The sequence below is a fragment of the Acipenser ruthenus genome, chromosome 52 (assembly GCF_902713425.1).
Source record: "Acipenser ruthenus chromosome 52, fAciRut3.2 maternal haplotype, whole genome shotgun sequence".
NCBI classification, from domain to species: domain Eukaryota; kingdom Metazoa; phylum Chordata; class Actinopteri; order Acipenseriformes; family Acipenseridae; genus Acipenser; species Acipenser ruthenus.
In genome coordinates, this window is record NC_081240.1 from 6645693 (window position 1) to 6667809 (window position 22117).

At 40.5% G+C, this 22117-nt stretch overlaps 2 protein-coding genes across 2 annotated transcripts in view; one reads left to right on the top strand and one right to left on the bottom strand.

The window, feature by feature from the left end:
- LOC117965704 (E3 ubiquitin/ISG15 ligase TRIM25-like) overlaps nt 1-22117 on the bottom strand; it is a 300687-nt gene that overhangs the window by 40443 nt on the left and 238127 nt on the right. The gene's annotated exons all lie outside the window — the stretch shown is intronic.
- On the top strand, nt 2586-20438 carry LOC131723032 (tripartite motif-containing protein 16-like protein). The gene is made up of 7 exons (XM_059016335.1): nt 2586-3952; nt 4107-4266; nt 5040-5105; nt 12114-12194; nt 12999-13058; nt 18372-18437; nt 19542-20438. The coding sequence occupies exons 1-7, from the start codon at nt 3656-3658 to the stop codon at nt 20075-20077; spliced, it is 1266 nt and encodes a 421-aa protein (XP_058872318.1). The 5' UTR covers nt 2586-3655; the 3' UTR covers nt 20078-20438.

Genomic DNA, 22117 nt, shown 5'->3' on the forward strand with positions numbered 1-22117 from the left:
AGAACCTCACTTAAAAAAGCAATACAAAAGCCTAATTTAAAAAAACAGAAAAGACCAAGATTAATATGATATACAATATACAAGATTAATATGATATACAATATACAAGCTTAATATGATATTCAATATACAAGCTTAATATGATATTCAATATACAAGATTAATATGATATTCAATATACAAGATTAATATGATATCCAATATACAAGATTAATATGATATTCAATATACAAGATTAATATGGTATACAATATACACAGGGCTTCTGTTTTTCGATGTTTATTAATTTCATTAACCCAAGATACAGCCATGCTTGTGTTTGTAGTGATGTGGTGGAAATATGATCCTCGCTTGGAAAATTGGTGCTGCAGCCGGAGGACGGAGCGAGCTTCACCCAGTGCTGCCTCTATGATGCAGGGCCTCTTTAATATATTGAAACAATGATTGCAGCACAGGGATCATAATATCTTCTTAATAAACTTATACTTCACATTTTAAACAAGACTTTAATAATTGTGTTTTGAAATATAGTAAACAAAACCCATGCCTTTAAAAGTGACACATACGCATCTATCTGCACTGGCAGAGCTGCTGTGCCTTTAAAAGTGACACATACGCATCTATGGGCAGCAGTGTGGAGTAGTGGTTAGGGCTCTGGACTCTTGACCGGAGGGTCGTGGGTTCAATCCCCAGTGGGGGACACTGCTGCTGTACCCTTGAGCAAGGTACTTTACCTAGATTGCTCCAGTAAAAACCCAACTGTATAAATGGGTAATTGTATGTAAAAAATAATGTGATATCTTGTAACAATTGTAAGCCGCCCTGGATAAGGGCATCTGCTAAGAAATAAATAATAATAATAATAATCTGCACTGGCAGAGCTGCTGTGCTTTTAAAAGTGACACATACACATCTACCTGCACTGGCAGAGCTGCTGTGCCCGTGCCTTTAAAAGTGGTACATACGCATCTATCTGCACTGGAGGAGCTGCTGTGCCCGTGCCTTTAAAAGTGGCACATACACATCTATCTGCACTGACAGAGCTGCTGTGCCCGTGCCTTTAAAAGTGGCACATACACATCTATCTGCACTGAGCTGCTGTGCCCGTGCCAGGCCGTTCTTGCCAGTCTGCCCCACAGTGAGAGGTGTGTTTTTGGGAGGATTGCTTGTACACTTAAAATGTTTGATCTTTCAATTTATAACCACAATCTAGCTGAGAAAAATTATTTTTATTGGTAAAGTGTTCATCTTTTTGTAGACATATTTTATTTTTTTTAATTATGAAGGCTCAAAGTCAGTGGAGCGTGTAACTCAAATCCAAGATGGCCGCTAGCTGAAATTGGTGGGTTAAAAACATTTTTATATGATTTAAACAGATATGTTTAAGAAATGTAATAATCTATTTGGGATTTTGTTTGCTGAAATCTACAATTTCTTTCACTCACCCTACTAGTCCCCTCTTTCCTTTGCTCTCTTCCACAGTGAAGTCCTTCTGCTCACGGGCTCATTCTTCTGGGGATTTTGTGTATTTAGGCATTTTTTACATTTCTTCACAATTTTCAATTCTGTTTTAAATTCCACGAGTGTGTGAATCCTCCCTATTGAACTGTAATATAGCTTTAAATCCCACAAGAACAACCCTCCTTTTCTAATTGTAATCTCATTTTAAATCTCACCAGCGTGTGCAATCCTCCAATAGAAATGCAGGAATGTGCTGCCACTCAAGTTTAAAGTATTCAGAATGAATCAATGATAGATACAAGTCAGGAAGGAGGTTCATTGCCTGACTGCGCTGGGAAAGGGATTTTTTTTTTGGTTTTAGGTTACTTTATTGTATTTTTTCACATGGAAAGGGGTGAAGTCAACGTGAATTGAGTAACCATGTCCAGTGTTTCTCTGGTGTTTATTGGGTATACACTGATTTCATTGTTTTGTATCAGAGCTGTTTTATCTGTGTTTATCGATTAAAAACAGAAATCAGAATCCCTAAATATACATTAAAGAGAAAGCTGCTTCAGTTTCCTAGGTGCTTAACAAAACAAACATGTAACACATGCTAGATCAGCCATCATTCACTGTTACTAGAATGAAACAGTGCCATCTAGTGGACAGCTACTGTGGATCAAGTGTCCTTTTTTATTGCTGGCAGCTGTGCACTAGATGGTGTTGTATCTTACTATTATACACACATGTTGTCTGATCTAGCCTGTGCTACAGATGTCTATGGCGTGCAACTAGAACTGAAGACAAAATATATTTGACTCAGAATTATTGCACACATTGTAAAGAGGTAAGGATACAAGAAAACATAAAATATATTTGAACTAAAATGATTATGTCAGTTTCAATAGCATACTAAAACAGGCCTGTGCTGGGTGTGACAGGGTATCACTCAATGCCCCATCAGAAATGTAACTGTGTCACTGTGTTTCTACACAGAAGCAGCTGGGAGAGACACAGACAGAAACACAACAGAGAATCCAGAAGAGACTGAAAGAAATTGAGGAGCTGAAACAGGATGTGGAGTCACTGAAAGTGGGTATTGAAAAGCAACTTTTTAGCCTGGCCAGGTATTCAAAATGTGTTTAAAGTCAGAAGATATGATACTTCAATTTATGCTTACTGTTACACTTTTAAGAGTGGGTTTTAGGAAATGTTGCCCCTTTAAATATGTTGGAGGACCTTGACCTTTATAAACCGTGCACTAATGCACTATGGGATGGCACCTTTTCCTGTTGGTAGTTTGTACTGTGCTTAGTTTGCTGCTGAAGGTTTGCCGTCAGGTATTTCATGTGTACAGGTTTACTAAACGTAGATGTGTTAATGCAAAACTGCAGAAAGTTAGATATATGCTATGTTTATCTAGCTTTTGTTTGTCACAGTTTTAGTCAATGTACTTTGTTTTGCAAACATTGCTGGCACTATTTTTTTTCATTGCTATTTCCTGGAGGAAAACAAGACATACCCTTGGATTTTGGATTACAGCTGTGTTTTTTGGTCTTTGTGTCATTTTTCTGGAGCGCTCACGGACAACCACACAAACCGGTGAGACCGAACTGATTTATTATTATTTTTGTACGGTGGATTTTTGTTTCATTTCCTTTTACTTTATTTTTGTTGGTGGATTACAAACTTAATTTTGATTTTTGGGGTTTTTTTTATTTTTTGTTTGTTTATGAAACTGGACTATTATTTTGGGACATTTCTACTGAACATTATTTTTAATTATTTATTGCCTCTGTAGGTTTACCAGTGGATTTACCACCATCCTATTTCTGTTTCGACTTAATTTTATATGCATGGGTCAGCAGCTACCCGAGGTACTGTGGGTCATAAAATTGTTTGGTAATCTGTGTGTGTTGGACAAATGTTTTGGAATTAAATGTTTTGCACCCAAATGAACCTAGCAATCCTATTTTTGCTGTGTATCTGCCTTTCTCCGATCTACTTTTTATGTCATTTTTAAGGAGTTTTTGGTAGTAACCTATTCTTATTCTGGGAATGTTGTGTTGGCCTTTTGGGTCAAAGGTAGATTGTTACAAGGGTATTATTATTATTATTATTATTATTATTATTATTATTATTATTATTATTATTATTATTATTATTATTATTAACAGGTGGACTGGAACACATCTACAGAAGTTTACTGTCTATGCCTGTTGTGTTTTTGATATCAATTCTAACCATGTCTCCTCTACTGTGTTCTTTCACTCAGAGATCTGCGTGCATAGAAATAAAGGAAAGTGAGAAGATCTTTACTGAGCTGATCCGATCCATTGAGAAGATCCACACTGAGGTTATTGAGCTGATTGGAGCTAACGAGAAGGCTGCAGTGAATCAGGCTGAAGGACGCATGAAGAAACTGGAGCAGGAGATTGCTGAGCTAAGGAGGAGAGACGCTGAGCTGAAACAGCTTTCAGAGACAGAGGATCACATCCATTTTCTACAGGTAACATCACTGCTTGTTAGAAAATCTCAAGTACATAACTGGGACGGTTTCAGACAAACCTCTCTAATTGAATGAATCCTTGCTTTTCCACAGGAATGTTTTGGACCCCATTCTGTTTCACTGAAAACTCCTTTTCTCCACTTTCCTGTTGTAGAATTTCCAGTCTCTCTGTGCCCCTCCTGAAGCTGGAGACTTACCCAGCGTTACTGTCAATACCGGCATCTCTTTTGGGGCTGTGAGGAAAGCTGTATCTGAACTTAAAGACCATATTGTGGACTTCTGCAAGGGGGAAATAGTCAAAATAACCACATCAGGTTGGTGTGAAATAGATTCCTTTGGTAGAGATTTCTCAAATAGACCATGGCTTGAGGAGGGGCAGGAGTTGCAAGACATTAATAAAGACCTCTTGCAGATTGCTGACTATATGAATAATGTAGTATTGAGAAGGGAGGAGGCAGCAGGGAGGAAGAGGAAGGAGTGAGGAGGCAGGAGGGAGCAGGGAGGGAGTAGGGTGAAGTGAGCAGGGAGCATGGAGGAGAGCATGGAAGAGGGAGCATGAAGGTTGGAGCAGAAAGGAGAGAGCGGGGAGGAGACAGGAAGGAGGCAAAAGGGAGAAGGGAGCATGAAGACTGGAAGAGACAGCAGTGAGGAGGGAGCATGAAAGAGTGAGCAAGGAAGAGGGAGCAGGGAGTGATGAAGCAGACTGGAGGGAGAAGGGTGCATGCAGGAGGGAGCAGGGAGGATGGAACAGGTACTGATGAAGTAGAGAGGAGGGAGGGATGTGAGGATGGAGCAGACAGTGACTGTTGTATGTTTGATGCACAAGGGTGTCCTAATATGAAAGGCAAATATGTGATGGAGAGGAAAGAACACAAGACTCCAGTGCAGTGGCAGACGTGTTCACATTGACTTGGGTTGCTGCACCGATACGGAAGGAATACATATTCATTGTAATCATGAACATCTTGAAGTACGGATTTATACATCCTGAAATGCCATGAATAAGCCTTGTTTCTTTTCAGATTGCTGTTTGGAGTCTTGTGTGTGTTGTGTATTAATCCACGTTTGTCTCTTTTTTTCTGCCCAGTGAATGAAGTTGCAGTTTACAGTCTGCAGGCTCCAGAGCCAAGGAACAGAGCTGAGTTTTTAAAATGTAAGTCTGTTTTCACTGAAACATTTGCTTGAAAGACGTGTCACTCCATTGTGAGAAGAGCTAGCACTGCAGAACAGGGAAGATGGAGCTTGAGGGCAGCAATTATTATTTATTAGTAATTGTGAAGCCATTAATCTACACTCCTCTCCAACAAGTATTGGTTCAGATGAATACATGCAGAATGACTGGGGGAGGGGCATTTGTTGCCTGTTTTTCCACTCAGACCTTTCTCTCCCTAAATATCTTGGTATCCCTGAATAGATAATCATCCCATTTTTTTAATACATGTACAATGCATATGAAACCAGTTGTGGGATAAAATGAACAGCTATCCCTCCCAGTCATCCTGTGCTGGTAGTAAATGTATATTGCATTATCACTGCACTTGTGGGATGGATTGCTCATTAAAATATTAGACAGATATTTGAAGAGTGGATGATATTCTATTGAAGATATTTAGTAAGCAAGGGATCTGAGTGGGTAAAATGGTAACACATACCCTGTAGGAACATTAACTCCTTTGTCGGACATTGTAATTTTCCCTTTCCGAAACAGGTGTCTAGTCGTTTTTGCTCCGGAAAAAGCCGAGAAAACCATTCATTGGCCGAGTGAGACTGAAAGGGGGAGTGTGACAGGGTGGTTTAAGGGACCACAGACCAGAGACAGACTGCAGTTCAAACAAGACTTTTATTAAATAAGACACAGAATAAACAGGGACGAGGGCCAAACAAAAAGATTCTTAAACACAAACAATAAAGAAACAAAAACAATAATCACAAAGTAAAACTTACATAAATAAGGCTTCCAGGCTGAGCTATGCCTTCACTGGAATGCAAAAATTCAAAAAACAGCACACAAAAGAAAAAACAGCAAGCAACACAAAATACCCGCTTGTTTCCTCAGCTACCTCTCTCTACTGAGGAGCTGAGGCCTCCTTTTATGTCAGGAGGCTGGGTGCTGATTGATTGTTAATTACTCCTATCAACCCTCATTCACCTGACAATAAACCTGGGCAGGGAGGGGAATTTAACCCCATCCCTGCCAATATTTACAAGGGCAGAACCCTGCTCTGCCACAGGGAGTTTCTCATGAATACAGATAGCCTCAGCACCACATAGATAACACGGACATAAACAAACAAGGTAGCTGCTTCTGCATCATGCGCTCATAGAATATGACAGACATTTGCAGAGCTTCTTTTAGGTGTTATAGTAATAAAATAATGACTTGGATCGCATTATTGAGGAGTTTGGTTATAAATCGAGTGATCAGGAGATGATTGATCAGTATGCACGACTATGAAGAGGTATGTGATAAATACAGCGAACAAGGAGTGGGGCTGGAGATGCAGTACTGAGTGTCCTGTTGATATGCAGAAACTTCTAAACCTGTTTTACTGTGAAAAAAAAACACTTTTAAACAGTGCATTTAAAATAAACTGCGTGTGTGAAAATAAATTGGACCTGATGCGCCTGAGACGCGCTGGATAAATGGACCGCTAAGGGTTAAGTGCAATTGCATAGAGCGAGCAGGCAGGAGAGTTCATAGAGCAGGGAGCAAGGAGGAGGAAGCAGGCAAAAAGGGAGGAGGGAGGATGCAGCAGCGAGCATGCAGGAGAGATGAGGGAGCAGGTGAATTGTGTAAATTGACAGGGGTTAAATTAGGTGCGATCCTCTATTTTCCATTTTAAACGTGATTCAGATGTGTTTGTCTCTAGACTGATGTGAACTGCGGGAACGCTAATCAGTTTATCAGCATATATATTTGTCATGTAAACTAGATAACTCCGCTATTCAGAAGAAGCTTCTTTTTATACATGGGATATAAACAGAAAAACTGTCATGCAAGATATAGCAAAGTTATATTTAGAAAAACCACGATGTGAAACAACACCGAGCACAGCAATGACACATTTTTGCATTGTCGTTGAGACACTAATGACTCAATAATCATCAATTGAATTTGTAAAGGGGAGGAGAAAAGGACAAAAACACAATAAAATAGTTAATCAGACGTGATACCCATACTTCCACAGAAAAGCATGTGTGCCGCAAAGCAGTCTGCATATTGGGCGACACTTAACATGTGACAGTGCGCCATGATGATGTTACAAACAGTCATGTGACCCACAAAAGTGCAACATTGTGGTCACATGTTCACAACCAGGGTGGGGGTCAGTTCCTTTTTAAAATCAATTCCCAATTCACATTGCCTTTCCCTTTTAATCAATTCACATTCATTTTACAACATATACTCTGTTAATAAATACTCTTTATAAATACACTGTTACTTAATCAATTATAATACTTACATTGGCATGTGTGCCATGTTTGTTAGCTGTTTTGACCATGAAATCAGTGTTGGGCTGAGCAAAAAAGAAATGAATATTGTTTAGGAGCTGCCCCTCTATAAATATCCAGAGAAATTAGCAGCCCAACGTGATTTAACCTCTTTTACATACAAAGCCAATCATTCAGTTTGGAGCAGATCAAAGTCTGAATAAGAAACAAGCGAATAAGAAACAGGTGAATAAGAAGCCATCTTCAGCCTCGTGTGAAGCTGGTCATTTGTGAACAGGGTTCGGGTCAATTCCTTTTTTCAATCCCAATTCCTTTTTAAAATCAATTCCCATTCCCTTGTAATCAATTCCAACACATCTTTGATCACAATTGTAAATAGTACAATGTTAAAATGAGCTTCTCACAGTGGCAACAAATTAAATTGAAATCATGCCTGTTTGTTAGTCAATTAAATCGACTTCAGATGATAGATGTTGAAAAATCACAACAATTATTATAATTATTATATTATTATATGTCTCTAAAATACACTGTGTAACAATTATTATTATTTTTTTGGTTCCTGGGTAGTAAGTGTTATTTCCTAATTGCTTATGCCTCAAAATTATAGAAAATGGCTATTATTCCCCACAAACTTTGCTTTTGTGACCAGGACAGTGATATTTTGAAATTTACCTATTTTCCAGAACATTCCAGATAGATTCAGTGCTGAGTAAACTTGGAGTAACTTCTAGAACTTTCTAGAACTTTCTAGTAATATAAATAGTAGTATAAATACAGGGGCCTTAAGCCCACCAGTTCAGTTTAGTTCCAGCTACCTAAGTGGATACATATCTGCATTTTTCTGAGATGGCATCAAGAGGCTACAAGCATCCGGCAGACGCATTTTGCTATGTCTGCGGCCAATTTATCAAGACAAGAGCAAAAAAGTACTCCGTGGAAGCATCTGCTAAGATGTGTGAGGCCTACAAGGCATATTTCAGCATGCCTGTCAGGGATCAAGACATACCCTGGGCACCTCATTTCACCTGCGAGCACTGCAAAAAACTCTGGAAGGTAAGATGGACAATTGTTGCTCAGAATTTTATGTTATAAAATTTGTTAATTTTTAAAATTGTAAAAGTTTTTAATTTTAAAATGTTTTACAATTTTCAATGTTATTGAAAAAATATCATATATGAAAAATGTTGTGAGAATCTCTTACACATTAGTCATGGGTGAAATAAATGTATTTTTGTAGGATGGTACAGAGGGGAAAGAATTTGACTGGAACCCACTGACCACTCAAGCAACTGCTACTTCTGCATGGTGGACCCTTCCAAACGTCGGACTGGCAAGAATGCACCTGCTATCACGTATCCGGACCTTCCTTCATCCATCGCCCCGGTGCCACACTGCCATGAGCTCCCCGTACCCACTCCTCCGGAGAGAGAGCAGCCGTCTTTAGAAGAGAGCAGCAAGTCAGAGAACGAGGAAGACGTTGTAGATCCAGATGACAATTTCAGAGGTGGAGCTGAGGAGAGAAACCCATACTACCCCAACCAAAAAGACCTCAACGACTTGATTAGAGATCTTGGTCTCACCAAGTCCAATGCCGAGCTTTTTCCAGCTTCTTCACCCGTCAAGATGGGCTCTGCTTCTGCCACAATGTGACCAGTCTGTTCAAGGCAATCAGAATCGCCTGTAACCAGAATGAGTGGCGCCTCTTCATTGACAGCTCATCCAGGAGCCTCAAAGCCGTGCTGCTCCATAATGGTAACAAGTACCGTCTCTTCCCCTGGCTCACTCGGTGCACCTCAAAGAGGATTACAACAGCATCAAGACCTTGCTGGATGCCTTGAAGTATGATGAGTATGGCTGGGAGGTCATAGGAGACTTCATAATGGTGGCATTCCTAATGGGTCTCTGTAGTCAGGTGCAGTAAATAAAACAAGTCCACACAATCCTTTCTCCCAAAACAGTCTGTGGGTTTTAATAATAATAAAAATAATAACAAATAACACAAAATAAGTCCACCCCTTTACCAGTGATGGTATTGGGGGGTACACAGCAGCTCTCCTAAAAAAATAAACAAAAACGGGACTTTGTCCATCCCCACGTTCTCTGTGCACGCAGTGCTCTCGCTCCAGAGAAGCGTGGTGCCGTGAGTGGTGCAGTGCGGTGCTGTGCTGTGCTGTGCAGTGCAGGGACGTGCTCTTTATAATTGCTGGTCCGCGGCTCACTTCTCCTCTGCAACACAAAACACACGTAATCCAAAATCATAAAAACAATACAGGCTCCGGCCGTTTGTGTTTCATTCTCAGCGCAAGGGGAGGTTTTTGACATAGCTGCTTCCCCTTTGTACCCAGCAAACTCCTCCCTGCAGCCAACGCGTCGCCATGATTTCTCCAATAGAGGGCTGCCCCGCAGCTGACTGCAATGGAATCGTCCTGAGTACTTGCAGCTACGCGCCCCTCCTAATATGGTCACCTTCCGGTTTCCACCTACCACCGAGGTGGTAGATCTAGGAGGCGCATACCTTCCCCCTTACACAGCGCCCTTTCTAATCGGGAGGGAGATTTGCAGCATCGATCCTTTCTCTCTCTATCACAGTCTCCAAGGCGGTTTTACCAAGTTTCCCTGCTATCTTTGCCTTTGGACCGAGTTCTCTGTGGGGATGAACAACGTCAAGTGGGAGCCACTAGTGGACCCCCGGAAGGTGCTGATGCCACCACTGCACATCAAATTGGGCCTTATGAAACAATTTGTCAGAGCTCTAGATAAGGAGTTGGCAGCCTTCAAGTACCTTTAAGACTTCTTCCCTAAGCTGTCTGAGGCAAAGGTCAAAGCCGGTGTCTTCGTCGGACCACAGATAAAGAAGATCCTGGAGTGCAATGAATTCCCAAAGAAGCTCACTAGTAAGGAGAAAGCAGCTTGGAACAGCTTTGTCACAGTGGTTCGGGGCTTCCTGGGCAATCACAAGGCCGAAAACTATGTGGAGCTGGTTGAGACTCTGGTGAAGAACTACGGCACAATGGGCTGTAGGATGTCCCTCAAAGTCCATATCCTTGATGCTCATCTTGAGAAATACAAGGAGAACATGGGAGCGTACTAGGAGGAGGAAGGCGAGCGCTTCCACCAGGATATACTGGACTTTGAACGCTGCTACCAAGGACAGTATAACGAGAACATGATGGGAGACTACATTTGGGGGCTGATTCGTGAAAGTGATTTACAGTATAATCGTAAATCTCGAACAACTACTCACTTCTAAATCTTTTGTAGTCATTTTTGTATTACTTTAGTATAAATACATGTTAATTTGGATTCATATGTTGTTTTTTTCTGACTTTATGTGAACGAAAAGACACATTCGCCCGTTTTCTCATTGGAAATAGGTAAATTTCAAAATATCACTGTCCTGGTCACAAAAGCAAAGTTTGTGGGGAATAATAGCCATTTTCTATACTTTTAAAGCATAAGCAATTAGGAAATAATACTTACTACCCAGGAACAAAAATTGTGTTACATAGTGATATCAATTCCAATTCCTTTGAAGGAATTGCTTTTATAAAGGAATTGCCTCAATCCTGGTTGTGTGTTGCCTGTATAATATATACAAAGTGTCTCTAAACCTTCTTCAGTAAGTACTGTAGACCCCGACTGGAATCACTTCTGAATAACCATTTTAATCAATTCCAATAACTTTTACAACACAGGCTGTATTGAACAAACTTGTACACAACACATGCAATTGTATAAGCTGTGCATGTGTTTGAATAAAAAGTTATATATATATATATATATATATATATATTACAAAAAAACCGTTGACACACTGGTTCATTGCCCCTTTAAAACATGACCCAACCCACACAGGAATGGATTTGTTTTTTATCTGCTAACGCGCTACATTTTTAATAAACAACCAAATAAAACAAACAAAATAAACACCGAGCTCTTTCGGAGCACTAACTAAACTTACTGGAACACCCTGACTACAAGACAACAAACAAACAAACTCACACAGGTTTACACAGCTTACGTTTTACCTCTTGACTGCTCGGAAGCAGAGCACCTCTCCTGCCTCCTTCCACTCAGCAGCCCTGAGCAATCTGGCTGCTCCCTTTTTAATCCCAAGCACCTGCTATTAATTTACAATAGTCACCAGTTGCGGGTGATAATTAAACAATAAACAATTAAGAAATGTAATTAAACAATAAAGCACAACAATTAAACAATCAAACCAAATACAATTAAATTAAACAAATGTGCATTCCACACATGTTTTTCTTCAGGGAGGTTTTAACCCCCTCCCTGCTGTCTCACAATATATATATATATATATATATATATATATATATATATATATATATATATATATATATATATATATATATAATATGTATAACCCTATATATATATATATATATATATATATATATATATATATATATATATATATATATATATATATATATGTTGTAAAATGAATGTGAATTGATTAAAAGGGAATGTGAATGTGAATTGGGAATTGATTTTAAAAAGGAACTGACCCCCACCCTGGTTGTGAACATGTGACCACAATGTTGAGCGAAACAAACTAAAATATCAACCAATATGTTAGATTGTTTTTGCAAACTTTATTTTATTTGATGTATTTGTTTGTTTGTTTAAAAGAAATGAGTGAAAAAGAAACCTTGTTTTTTTTGGTTTTATTTTATCTCAGCAAAGGAAAAGTGTGAAGTGGAAATGAAGGACCAGCCAGCGCCTCGACGAAGACGCAGTAATAAGAAGAACCGTCCTAACAGTGAGTGAAGAGTAGAATGCAGAGGATAGAGTCGTGGAGGATCACAGAGTACAGAAAAGAGGTGCTATTCCATGAATGAGGATACAGACAACATGTTTATGGATATCCTCATCAGTGAAATAGCCACAGTACTGTCTGAAAGTTCATACAGTATTCTGTTTATATAACTGGCATATACAGCATCCTGTATGGAAAAGAAAGCATGTTTCAACCTGTACTGAATTTAACAGCTGAATCCAGAACATGTCCTCAGATTGCCAAGTAAAGTTATTTGATGCTGAACTCTGTACATTGTTGTGAAGAGTTCAAACATCCAGTAACATTTTCTTATTAATATTCATTTTCATTATAGGTGTAACTCTAATGTCACGATACGATACGCATCATGATATGTAGGTCAGGATATGATATGAATCACAATGCGTTCAATGGTCCTGATGGGCTACTTGTATGAAGCACAATAGGATCAAATGATCATTTAACAAGTGACTGTTTTATTAGAAGACAAATGAAATGAGACGGGGAGAGTATGTATCCATAGCAACTATAAAACACACCCTTCATTCAAAACCACTCTGTGAACTAGTGAGCTGAGCTGTGCTTTGGTCTTGAATCATGATGCACACGATACAGACCTCTATGATGATACGATATCTCATGTAAAGAAAGTGTCCTGATTCATCGATACATGATGAATTGTTACACCCCTCATTTTTATATACATGCTACTCTTAACTAGTTGAATGTATATAAACATGAATCATTAGTTGTGGGTGTGATTTAAACATTTCCTTTTTTGTGTAGTGTCTGGATGTGAAGGGAGTGCAGAAGAGGAAACAGGAGAGACAGAGGAACAAGAACCAGGTAAGCACATTGTCATTATTTTCTTAATATTTTTCTCTCTTGTTTATACCAGGGATGTACATTGGCTAAAATCACAATTTACAGCCACAATAGGTATGCCACAAAAAGTCACGTTTAATGTCCACGTAGGCTCAAGTAAGGCTGTATTGTTTATGGGATGGGACTTGCAGCATCACATCCACATATCTGAAGCTTGTCCTTTCATATTCAATTCCACAGACTTACAGCTCATAATCTGTTTGAGATACAGAACCATCTTCATATTTTAAATATTCTGGAATCTCCTTAGGCCAGATCTTAACAGTACCCTATCTGTGACCTCACATGGCTGCCATATATGGTCCATGTGACTTTGTGGTTTCCACATGACATGTAACAAATGATCTTCATATTCAGCACACAGCTGTATTCTAGATACCGAAGTACCAAGGGCTATGCTTGTACCACGGTACCGGGGAGGGGATTCGCTATGCAATGGTGTCTACCCTAACCGCGTGGTCACACACCTGGTCAATGTGTAGCATAGACCAGGGAGACACAAGGGCTGAAGATGCAACAGGCGAGTTGAAAGCTGATAGCAAAAAAACACAGTAGAAATAGATAGGGGAGAGCACACTGTTTGTTTACAAGGCCCAACTCACAGAGGTGGGCGGCCAGCCAGCGAGGTCTACTCGACAGAGGGGATGTGGCAAGGCCTAGCCCCGTGGAGGAACTGTGCTCTCCCAAGAAGGAAATAGACAACCACTCGCGAGTGTGACTGCACAGGCAGTTACTCACACACGACAGACAGATAAGAAAGAGCAGCCCACCATGCAAGCGAGGATGCCACTGAAAGACAGAAAGGCAAAAGGCTCTGTCTTTTTCAGAGTCGTTGATTCCAGGAAAGCAGTGAGCCAGCTTTCAGCACGAAAGCAAGGGAAATACAATCAACTTGATCATCTCGAGAAACTCAGCTGAACACAGAGGTCCTTACCGCACCATCTTGAGAAGGAAAAAGAGAAATTGCTTCCTCAGGATGATGGTTTTCATCCCTCGGTGGGCGGGACCGAGTGCGTCATCCTAGGAAGGGGCCTATCGGCAGCTCTGCTATAGAAAGCTCAGCGATATCTATCCAATGGGCAAGCATATCCCATGCATAATGTTGTTGGTGCCGTCTTCAAATTTCACTATCTGTGAAACACACAATGTGGAAATCCCTGCCTAGAACATAACATAATAATAATACTACAAATAAATTGATTTACTTACCACAACATGCAGATCCGCTATAAGTCAAGCTGACCATTACTCCAAAATTGTGTTGAACATCACTGATCATTAATTTATTTTTTAAAAATGTTTTAAAATTATTGAATATTATTAAATATTTATTATATAACCATTCATTTTGAAACTCCAAAGAAGTGCAAACTATATACAGTCAGTTTTCTTCAGTGTGCACAATTTATTTACAGGCTGTTAGCCAGGAATGCAAGCCTGTCATCCTACTCTGGATTCAAGGCAGCACGCTTTTTTGTTTGTTAGCATCGAACGCAGAGAGGGGCGTACTTACAAAGCATTTTCAAAACTGATTCGCTGGTAGGATGGGACCAGCAAATCAGATGCTAGTTAACATGAGCAGGAGAAGAAGAGCACGCCCACTGCTTGTCTGTCACAAGTACTGTAAGCAGCAAGGCAGGGCATTCGGTGCAGTTTCATTGATAAACTTAATGTTATTAACTATGCGCGTTACTAAAATGATTATTGAATCGATTATTCAGTATTTATATCGATGTATATAATGAGGAATAGAATCGATCGAAAAAATCGATTTTTGATTTAATCGTAGCAGCCCTAGTCCTGAGATTCTACAGTTCAGTAAAACACAATTGGGGACGGGCAAAAATACAAAACATAATTGGCATGAAATGGTTATTATTGCCTTTGGAAAAGAAGGTGCAATGAAATTAGTTATTTACACCAGGTTTATTGTTTACAAATCATGAAAACGAATCCACGTCTGGGAGGTTACTAGACGTCCTCTGCTTTTCGTATCTTACAGGATCAAATATGACAGGCTCTGTATTAATAGAGGGGATCGTATCTTACATGATCAGATATGACAGGCTCTGTATTAATAGAGGCGATCGTATCTTACAGGATCAGATATGACAGGCTCTGTATTAATAGAGGGGATCGTATCTTACAGAATCAGATATGACAGGCTCTGTATTAATAGAGGGGATCGTATCTTACATGATCAGATATGACAGGCTCTGTATTAATAGAGGGGATCGTATCTTACATGATCAGATATGACAAGCTCTGTATTAATAGAGGGGATTGTATCTTACAGGATCAGATATGACAGGCTCTGTATTAATAGAGGGGATCGTATCTTACAGGATCAGATATGACAGGCTCTGTATTAATAGAGGGGATCGTATCTTACAGGATCAGATATGACAGGCTCTGTATTAATAGAGGGGATCGTATCTTACAGGATCAGATATGACAGGCTCTGTATTAATAGAGGGGATCGTATCTTACAGGATCAGATATGACAGGCTCTGTATTAATAGAGGGGATCGTATCTTACAGGATCAGATATGACAGGCTCTGTATTAATAGAGGGGATCGTATCTTACAGGATCAGATATGACAGGCTCTGTATTAATAGAGGGGATCGTATCTTACAGGATCCGATATGACAGGCTCTGTATTAATAGAGGGGATCGTATCTTACATGATCAGATATGACAGGCTCTGTATTAATAGAGGGCATCTTATCTTACAGGATCAGATATGACAGGCTTACTCCCCCCACACTGGGGAATACATGGCAGCATTAACTTAGAATAATCAATGATAATAACCTGGCTAATTAGTACTTCACATCACACAGTATTAAGTAGCTAGGTTATTTTCTTGCAAACATGTTAGTAGTTTTATAGTGCGTTTACTGTGTGAAGTAATACTATGTAATTGAACTAAATGCATTTTAATTTTAGAGTTTAGTTAGAAATGGAAGGACAGAAAGGAGCTGTACAATATCTATAGAATACAGCATGGGGTGGTGTGTGATATGAGAATGTAATGCACACCGAGGGGGGTATCCAGGCATTACATGCTCAGGTATCACACACACACACACACACTGCCCCATGCAGTATTTTTTATAATCTCTGGTGAACAATTTTTTTCCCTTACTCTGAGTTTTTAGACAGAGTGAACTCCATAAAGAATTGTATTTAAAATAGCAACAACTTTGATAACGTGAAAACAGTTTAAAATAAGGTTTGCATTGTGTGAGACAGTACAGAGAAAACCGCAATTGCTGTGGTCTGTACTAGGAGTGATACGCGACTGCAACCAAAGAGAACACTTTGAACTTGTAACTTAAAAACAGCCCGTTCCCTTTCAAGCACGAAATGGGTATCAACCCCATTAAAAAATAAATAAATAAAAATACATTTAAAAAAAGAGACTCTTATGATAATACGCTAACGTTTCCTGGAGTTTTTCCGGTGTTGTGGAGCTGAATTCTTCTTCTGTGCAGAGTCCCATTTCAGTTTTGTTTTTGTTTTGTTTTTTTGCCGTCTGGGTTTCCGTGGCAATTGTTAGGGAGCGTGTTAAAATTACGCGCTTTCACATTTCTATTTTGCCATTTCTGTGTTCACCGGTTTGTTCTGAGGGTGGTTGTGTTTGCTCACATTTCTGTGAACCCATTTTGTGTGAAGTGGATTCCCTTCAGTCAGAATCAGAGTGTATTACAAAGCCCATTGGTCTGGGGCTGGGTGCTTTTTCGGGTGTCCAGTTTCTCCATGTTCGCGGTGACTCCCTCATGGAAATGCAGCTGTGTCCTCAGATGGGTTGCGGAGCGGCTGTTGCCGAGGTGGTTCCGATGTTGGAAACGCGGGTTTCTCTTGGATTGATCAGGGAGGGCTGGACGGGTTTCTTTATCAAGCGCTCCCGAGAGGATTGTGGGATGTGTTGCTGTTTGACAGTTTGACGGGAGCTCTGCTGCTGGGATAAATGAGCGCATGTTTCTTGTGTCACATGACCGTGGATGAGCTCAATTGAAAAAAGCTGCTCTCCAGTTAATATAACGTTATAACTACATTAATAACATACGCGTACAGACACCTTACAGTACGCTGCTAAAGAATAATAATCACACGAAGCTGAATAATGTATAAAGAGATATTAAAAAAAAACATGTCTATATATGTTCGTTGCTGTGAGGGCAGATTCACATCCCAGCACTTTGGTATCTCTGGATTTGAAACGGCGCTCCATAAGTGTAACACCAATTATTATTATTATTATTATTATTATTATTATTATTATTATTATTATTATTATTATTTAGTTTTATTTATCAGAAATATAAAAACTTATTTCTATTATTTGTGTGTGTGTGTGTGTAAACATTATTTTTTTAAACTATAATAACGTTCCACTGCGGCTCTCAGTGATGACGTTTCATGATTGCTTCAGCTCACATTCAGTAGTTTCTTCAGGCTGTGTAACTGACATATAATCTGACCAATGAAAATGCATAAAGGGCGGAAACGGTTGTATTATTGGCTGATTGCCCCAAAACACCAAAAATAACGTCTGATAGTCGGTGGAGCAGGGAGGAGGAAGCAGGGAGGAGGGAGCAGGGAACAGGGAGAAGGGAGCAGGGAGAATGGAGGTGGGAGCAGGCAGAGGGGAGCAGGGAGGAGGGAGGAGGAGGAGGGAGCAGGGAGGATGTAGGAGGGAGCAGGCAGGGGGGGAGCAGGGAGGAGGGTGCAGGCAGGGGGAGCAGGGAGGATGTAGGAGGGAGCAGGCAGGGGGAGCAGGGAGGAGGGAGCAGGGAGGATGGAGGAGGGAGCAGGCAGGGGGGAGCAGGGAGGAGGGAGCAGGGAGGATGGAGGAGGGAGCAGGGAGGACAGAGCAGGAAGGGGGAGGAGGGAGGAGGAGGAGGAGGGAGCAGGGAGGATGTAGGAGGGAGCAGGCAGGGGGGAGCAGGGAGGAGGGAGCAGGGAGGATGGAGGAGGGAGCAGGGAGGACAGAGCAGGAAGGGGGAGGAGGGAGGAGGAGGAGGGAGCAGGGAGGATGTAGGAGGGAGCAGGCAGGGGGGAGCAGGGAGGAGGGAGCAGGGAGGATGGAGGAGGGAGCAGGGAGGAGGGAGCAGGGAGGATGGAGGAAGGAGCAGGCAGGGGGGAGCAGGGAGGATAGAGGAGGGAGCAGGAAGGAGTGAGGATGGAGCAGGGAGTGATTTCTGGATGCAGCAGACAATGATTGTTGTATGTTTCAATTCTATTTCTTTCTCTTTTTTCTGCCCAGTGAACAAAGTTGCAGTTTACAGTCTGCAGGCTCCAGAGCCAAGGAACAGAGCTGAGTTTTTAAAATGTAAGTCTGTTTTCACTGAAACATTTCATTGAAAGATGTGTCACTCCACTGTGAGAAGAGCTAACACTACAGAACAGGGAGGGGTGGAGCTTGAGGGCAGCAATTATTATTATTTATTAGTAATTGTGAAGCCATTAATCTACACTCCTCTCCAACAAGTATTGGTTCAGATGAATACATGCAGAATGACTGGGGGAGGGGCATTTGTTGCCTGTTTTTCCACTCAGACCTTTCTCTCCCTAAATATCTTGGTATCCCTGAATAGATAATCATCCCATCTTTTAATACATGTACAATGCATGTGAAACCAGTTGTGGGGTAAAAAGAACAGCTATCCCTCCCAGTCATCCTGTGCTGGTAGTAAATGTATATTGCAGTATCACTGCACTTGTGGGATGGATTGCTCATTAAAATATTAGACAGATATTTGAAGAGTGGATGATATTCTATTGAAGATATTTAGTAAGCAAGGGGTCTGAGTGGGTAAAATGGCAACACATACCCTGTAGGAACATTAAGTGAACTGTAATTGTATGCAGAGCTGCATTTGATTAGTTCCAAATGAAGAAGTTTGATAAGATTGAGGAATTATAATGAACAAAACAATCAAACAGCAAGAGGGTTTAAAGGGTTCATAAGGTCCTTTGTATTTTATTGTGTTACGTGTTCCCATGTGTTGCTACAGCTGTTTACGTGAGGTGTGTGTATTGTTTTAATTATTATTATTTTTTTTTACATTTTGACCACTTTTTTATACTTATAGATAGCTTCACATGTAACTGCATGGGCCTCGCAGAACTACATTTCCCATCATCCTCCTGCTCACATATGTAATTGAGATGAAATTACCAGTGAGCAGGAGGATGATGGGAAATGTAGTTCTGAGAGGTCCATGCCGGTCCACGGGAAGCCATCTTGAGGCAGGGAATGCAATTTAAAAGTTTAAAAAAGTGGTCAAAATGTATTTAAAAAAAATAATTAAAACAACACACACACCTTCCATAAACAGGATGTGAGGATGCAGCAGACAATGACTGTTGATTTTCTCAGTGATTTGACTTTTCTAACCGTCTCTCCTCTACCCGTCCTCTTCTCTTCAATCAGATTCCTGTCAGCTCACACTGGACCCCAACACAGCGTATGAAGAGCTCTGTCTGTCTGAAGGGAACAGAAAGGTGACACGGAGGAGAGAGACCCAGAGATATCCTGATGATCACCCAGAGAGATTTGATAGCTGGGAACAAGTGCTTTGCAAAGAGGGTTTGTCTGGGACTCGCTGTTACTGGGAGATTGAGTGGAGTGGGGGATGGGCTTTTATAGGAGTCACATATAAAGGAATCAGCAGGAAAGGATGGGATGGTTCCTGTGTCCTTGGATGCAATGACAAGTCCTGGAGTTTGCTCTGCTCTGATTCCAGTTACACTGCCCAGCACAATAACAATGAAACTGCAATAACTGCCCCCCACTCCCCCAGAATAGGAGTGTATCTGGACTTTAATGCCGGCACGCTGTCCTTTTATGGCATCTCTGACACAATGACCCTCCTGCACAGATTCCAAACCACATTCACTGAGCCGCTCTATCCTGGGTTTTGGCTTCATTGTTATGATTCCACTGTAACAATCTGCCAACTGAACTAGACTGTTTTGTGTTGTAAGAAACCCTTTGTCCTCTCCACTCCTCGGGTGAAGGGAATGTTCAATCTGACACAACTTTGGATGAAAGTTAGGGGGTAAAACGGCACCACCTGCAGAGCGAAACGAGGTGAATTATTTGTATTTAGCAACGAATGGATTTCATACGAAATAACTGTATTTAATTTCTATTTTAAGAATTGTTATGTTTTATATATATTTTAAAAATGGCCTCCAATAGTCAGTACTGTAACAGTTTTTTAAAAAGTTTGCTTTATTGTGTGTGTGTTTTTGTTCTTTGATTTCCATAAAATGTTTGTTCTGTTTATTTTTTTCAGATTTTAGCAATGTGATTTAATAAAAGTAATTTGATTAACTGTGACTTTTTCTTATTTATTTATTAAAGCATAGGGAAGTATTGTAAAGCACTGAGGTTTGGAAAAGCATAGGGAAGCATTGTAAAGCACAGAGAGGTCTGGTAAAGCATAGGGAAGCATTGTAAGGTACAGAGAGGTCTGGTAAAGCATAGGGAAGCATTGTAAAGCACAGAGAGGTGTGGTGAAGCATAGGGAAGCATTGTAAAGCACAGAGAGGTCTGGTAAAACATAGGGAAGCATTGTAAAGCACGGAGAGGTCTGGTAAAGCATAGGGAAGCATTGTACAACACAGAGAGGTCTGGTAAAGCATAGGGAAGCATTGTAAAGCACAGAGAGGTGTGGTAAAGCATAGGGAAGCATTGTAAAGCACAGAGACGTGTGGTAAAGCATAGGGAAGCATTGTAAAGCACAGAGACGTGTGGTAAAGCATAGGGAACCCTGGTAAAGCACAGAGAGGTCTGGTAAAGCATAGGGAAGCACAGAGAGGTCTGGTAAAGCATAGGGAAGCATTGTAAAGCACAGAGACATGTGGTAAAGCATAGGGAACCCAGGTAAAGCACAGAGAGGTCTGGTAAAGCATATTTAGGCATTGTAAAGCACAGAGAGGTCTGGTAAAAAATTGGGAAGCATTGTAAAACACACAGAAAGGTCTGTTAAAGCATAGGGAAGCATTGTAAAGCACAGAGAGGTCTGGTAAAGCACAGGGAAGCATTGTAAAGCACAAAGAGGTGTGGTAAAAAATTGGGAAGCATTGTAAAGCACACAGAGAGGTCTGTTAAAGCATAGGGAAGCATTGTAAAGCACAGAGAGGTCTGGTAAAGCACAGGGAAGCATTGTAAAGCACAAAGAGGTGTGGTAAAGCATAGGGAAGCATTGTAAAGCACAGAGTGGTCTGGTAAAGCACAGGGAAGCATTGTAAAGCACAGAGAGGTCTGGACTCTAACCCTGGGCTTGAGACTCAGCTCAGTGATTTGGATTCCTGAACAGCTTCTTAGTAAAGGTATTATTCAGCATGCCGCTGCACCGTGAAATCATCCCGACCGCTTCTTGTTATCACAGTTACTCAAATGCTGGGTTCGTTTTTGGAAACGTCTGTGTTGCTAATTGAGTGCCATGGGGGCATTGTATTTTAAACAATTTTGTATCAAGAATATGTTTCATTTTGAATTATTAATTTTGAACTTTAAATATACAGGTTAATACTAACAGTTACAGCAGCACTTAATAGGAAAAAAAACCTATGATCTTTTTGTATGTTTTGTCCAGTTGTTCTGCTTGGATTTTGGTGTCTGACCAAATTTATATTCGAGCTTGAGTTTCTCGAACTGTTCATGTCGTTAGGGTTACCCGATTTGCCCTGAAAAACTAAATAAGACTTTCTTTTTCTCCAAGTCACTGACGCAGTAACAAAATAACAGTATTGTGCAGTAAAAAAACAAGGACCAGGGGTCACAAATGGAGATTAGATAAAGGGGCATTCAGAACAGAAAATAGGAGGCACTTTTTCACACAGAGAATTGTGAGGGTCTGGAACCAACTCCCCAGTAATATTGTTGAAGCTGACACCCTGGGATCCTTCAAGAAGCTGCTTGATGAGATTCTGGGATCAATAAGATATTAACAACCAAACGAGCAAAATGGGTTGAATGGGGCCTCCTCTCGTTTGGAA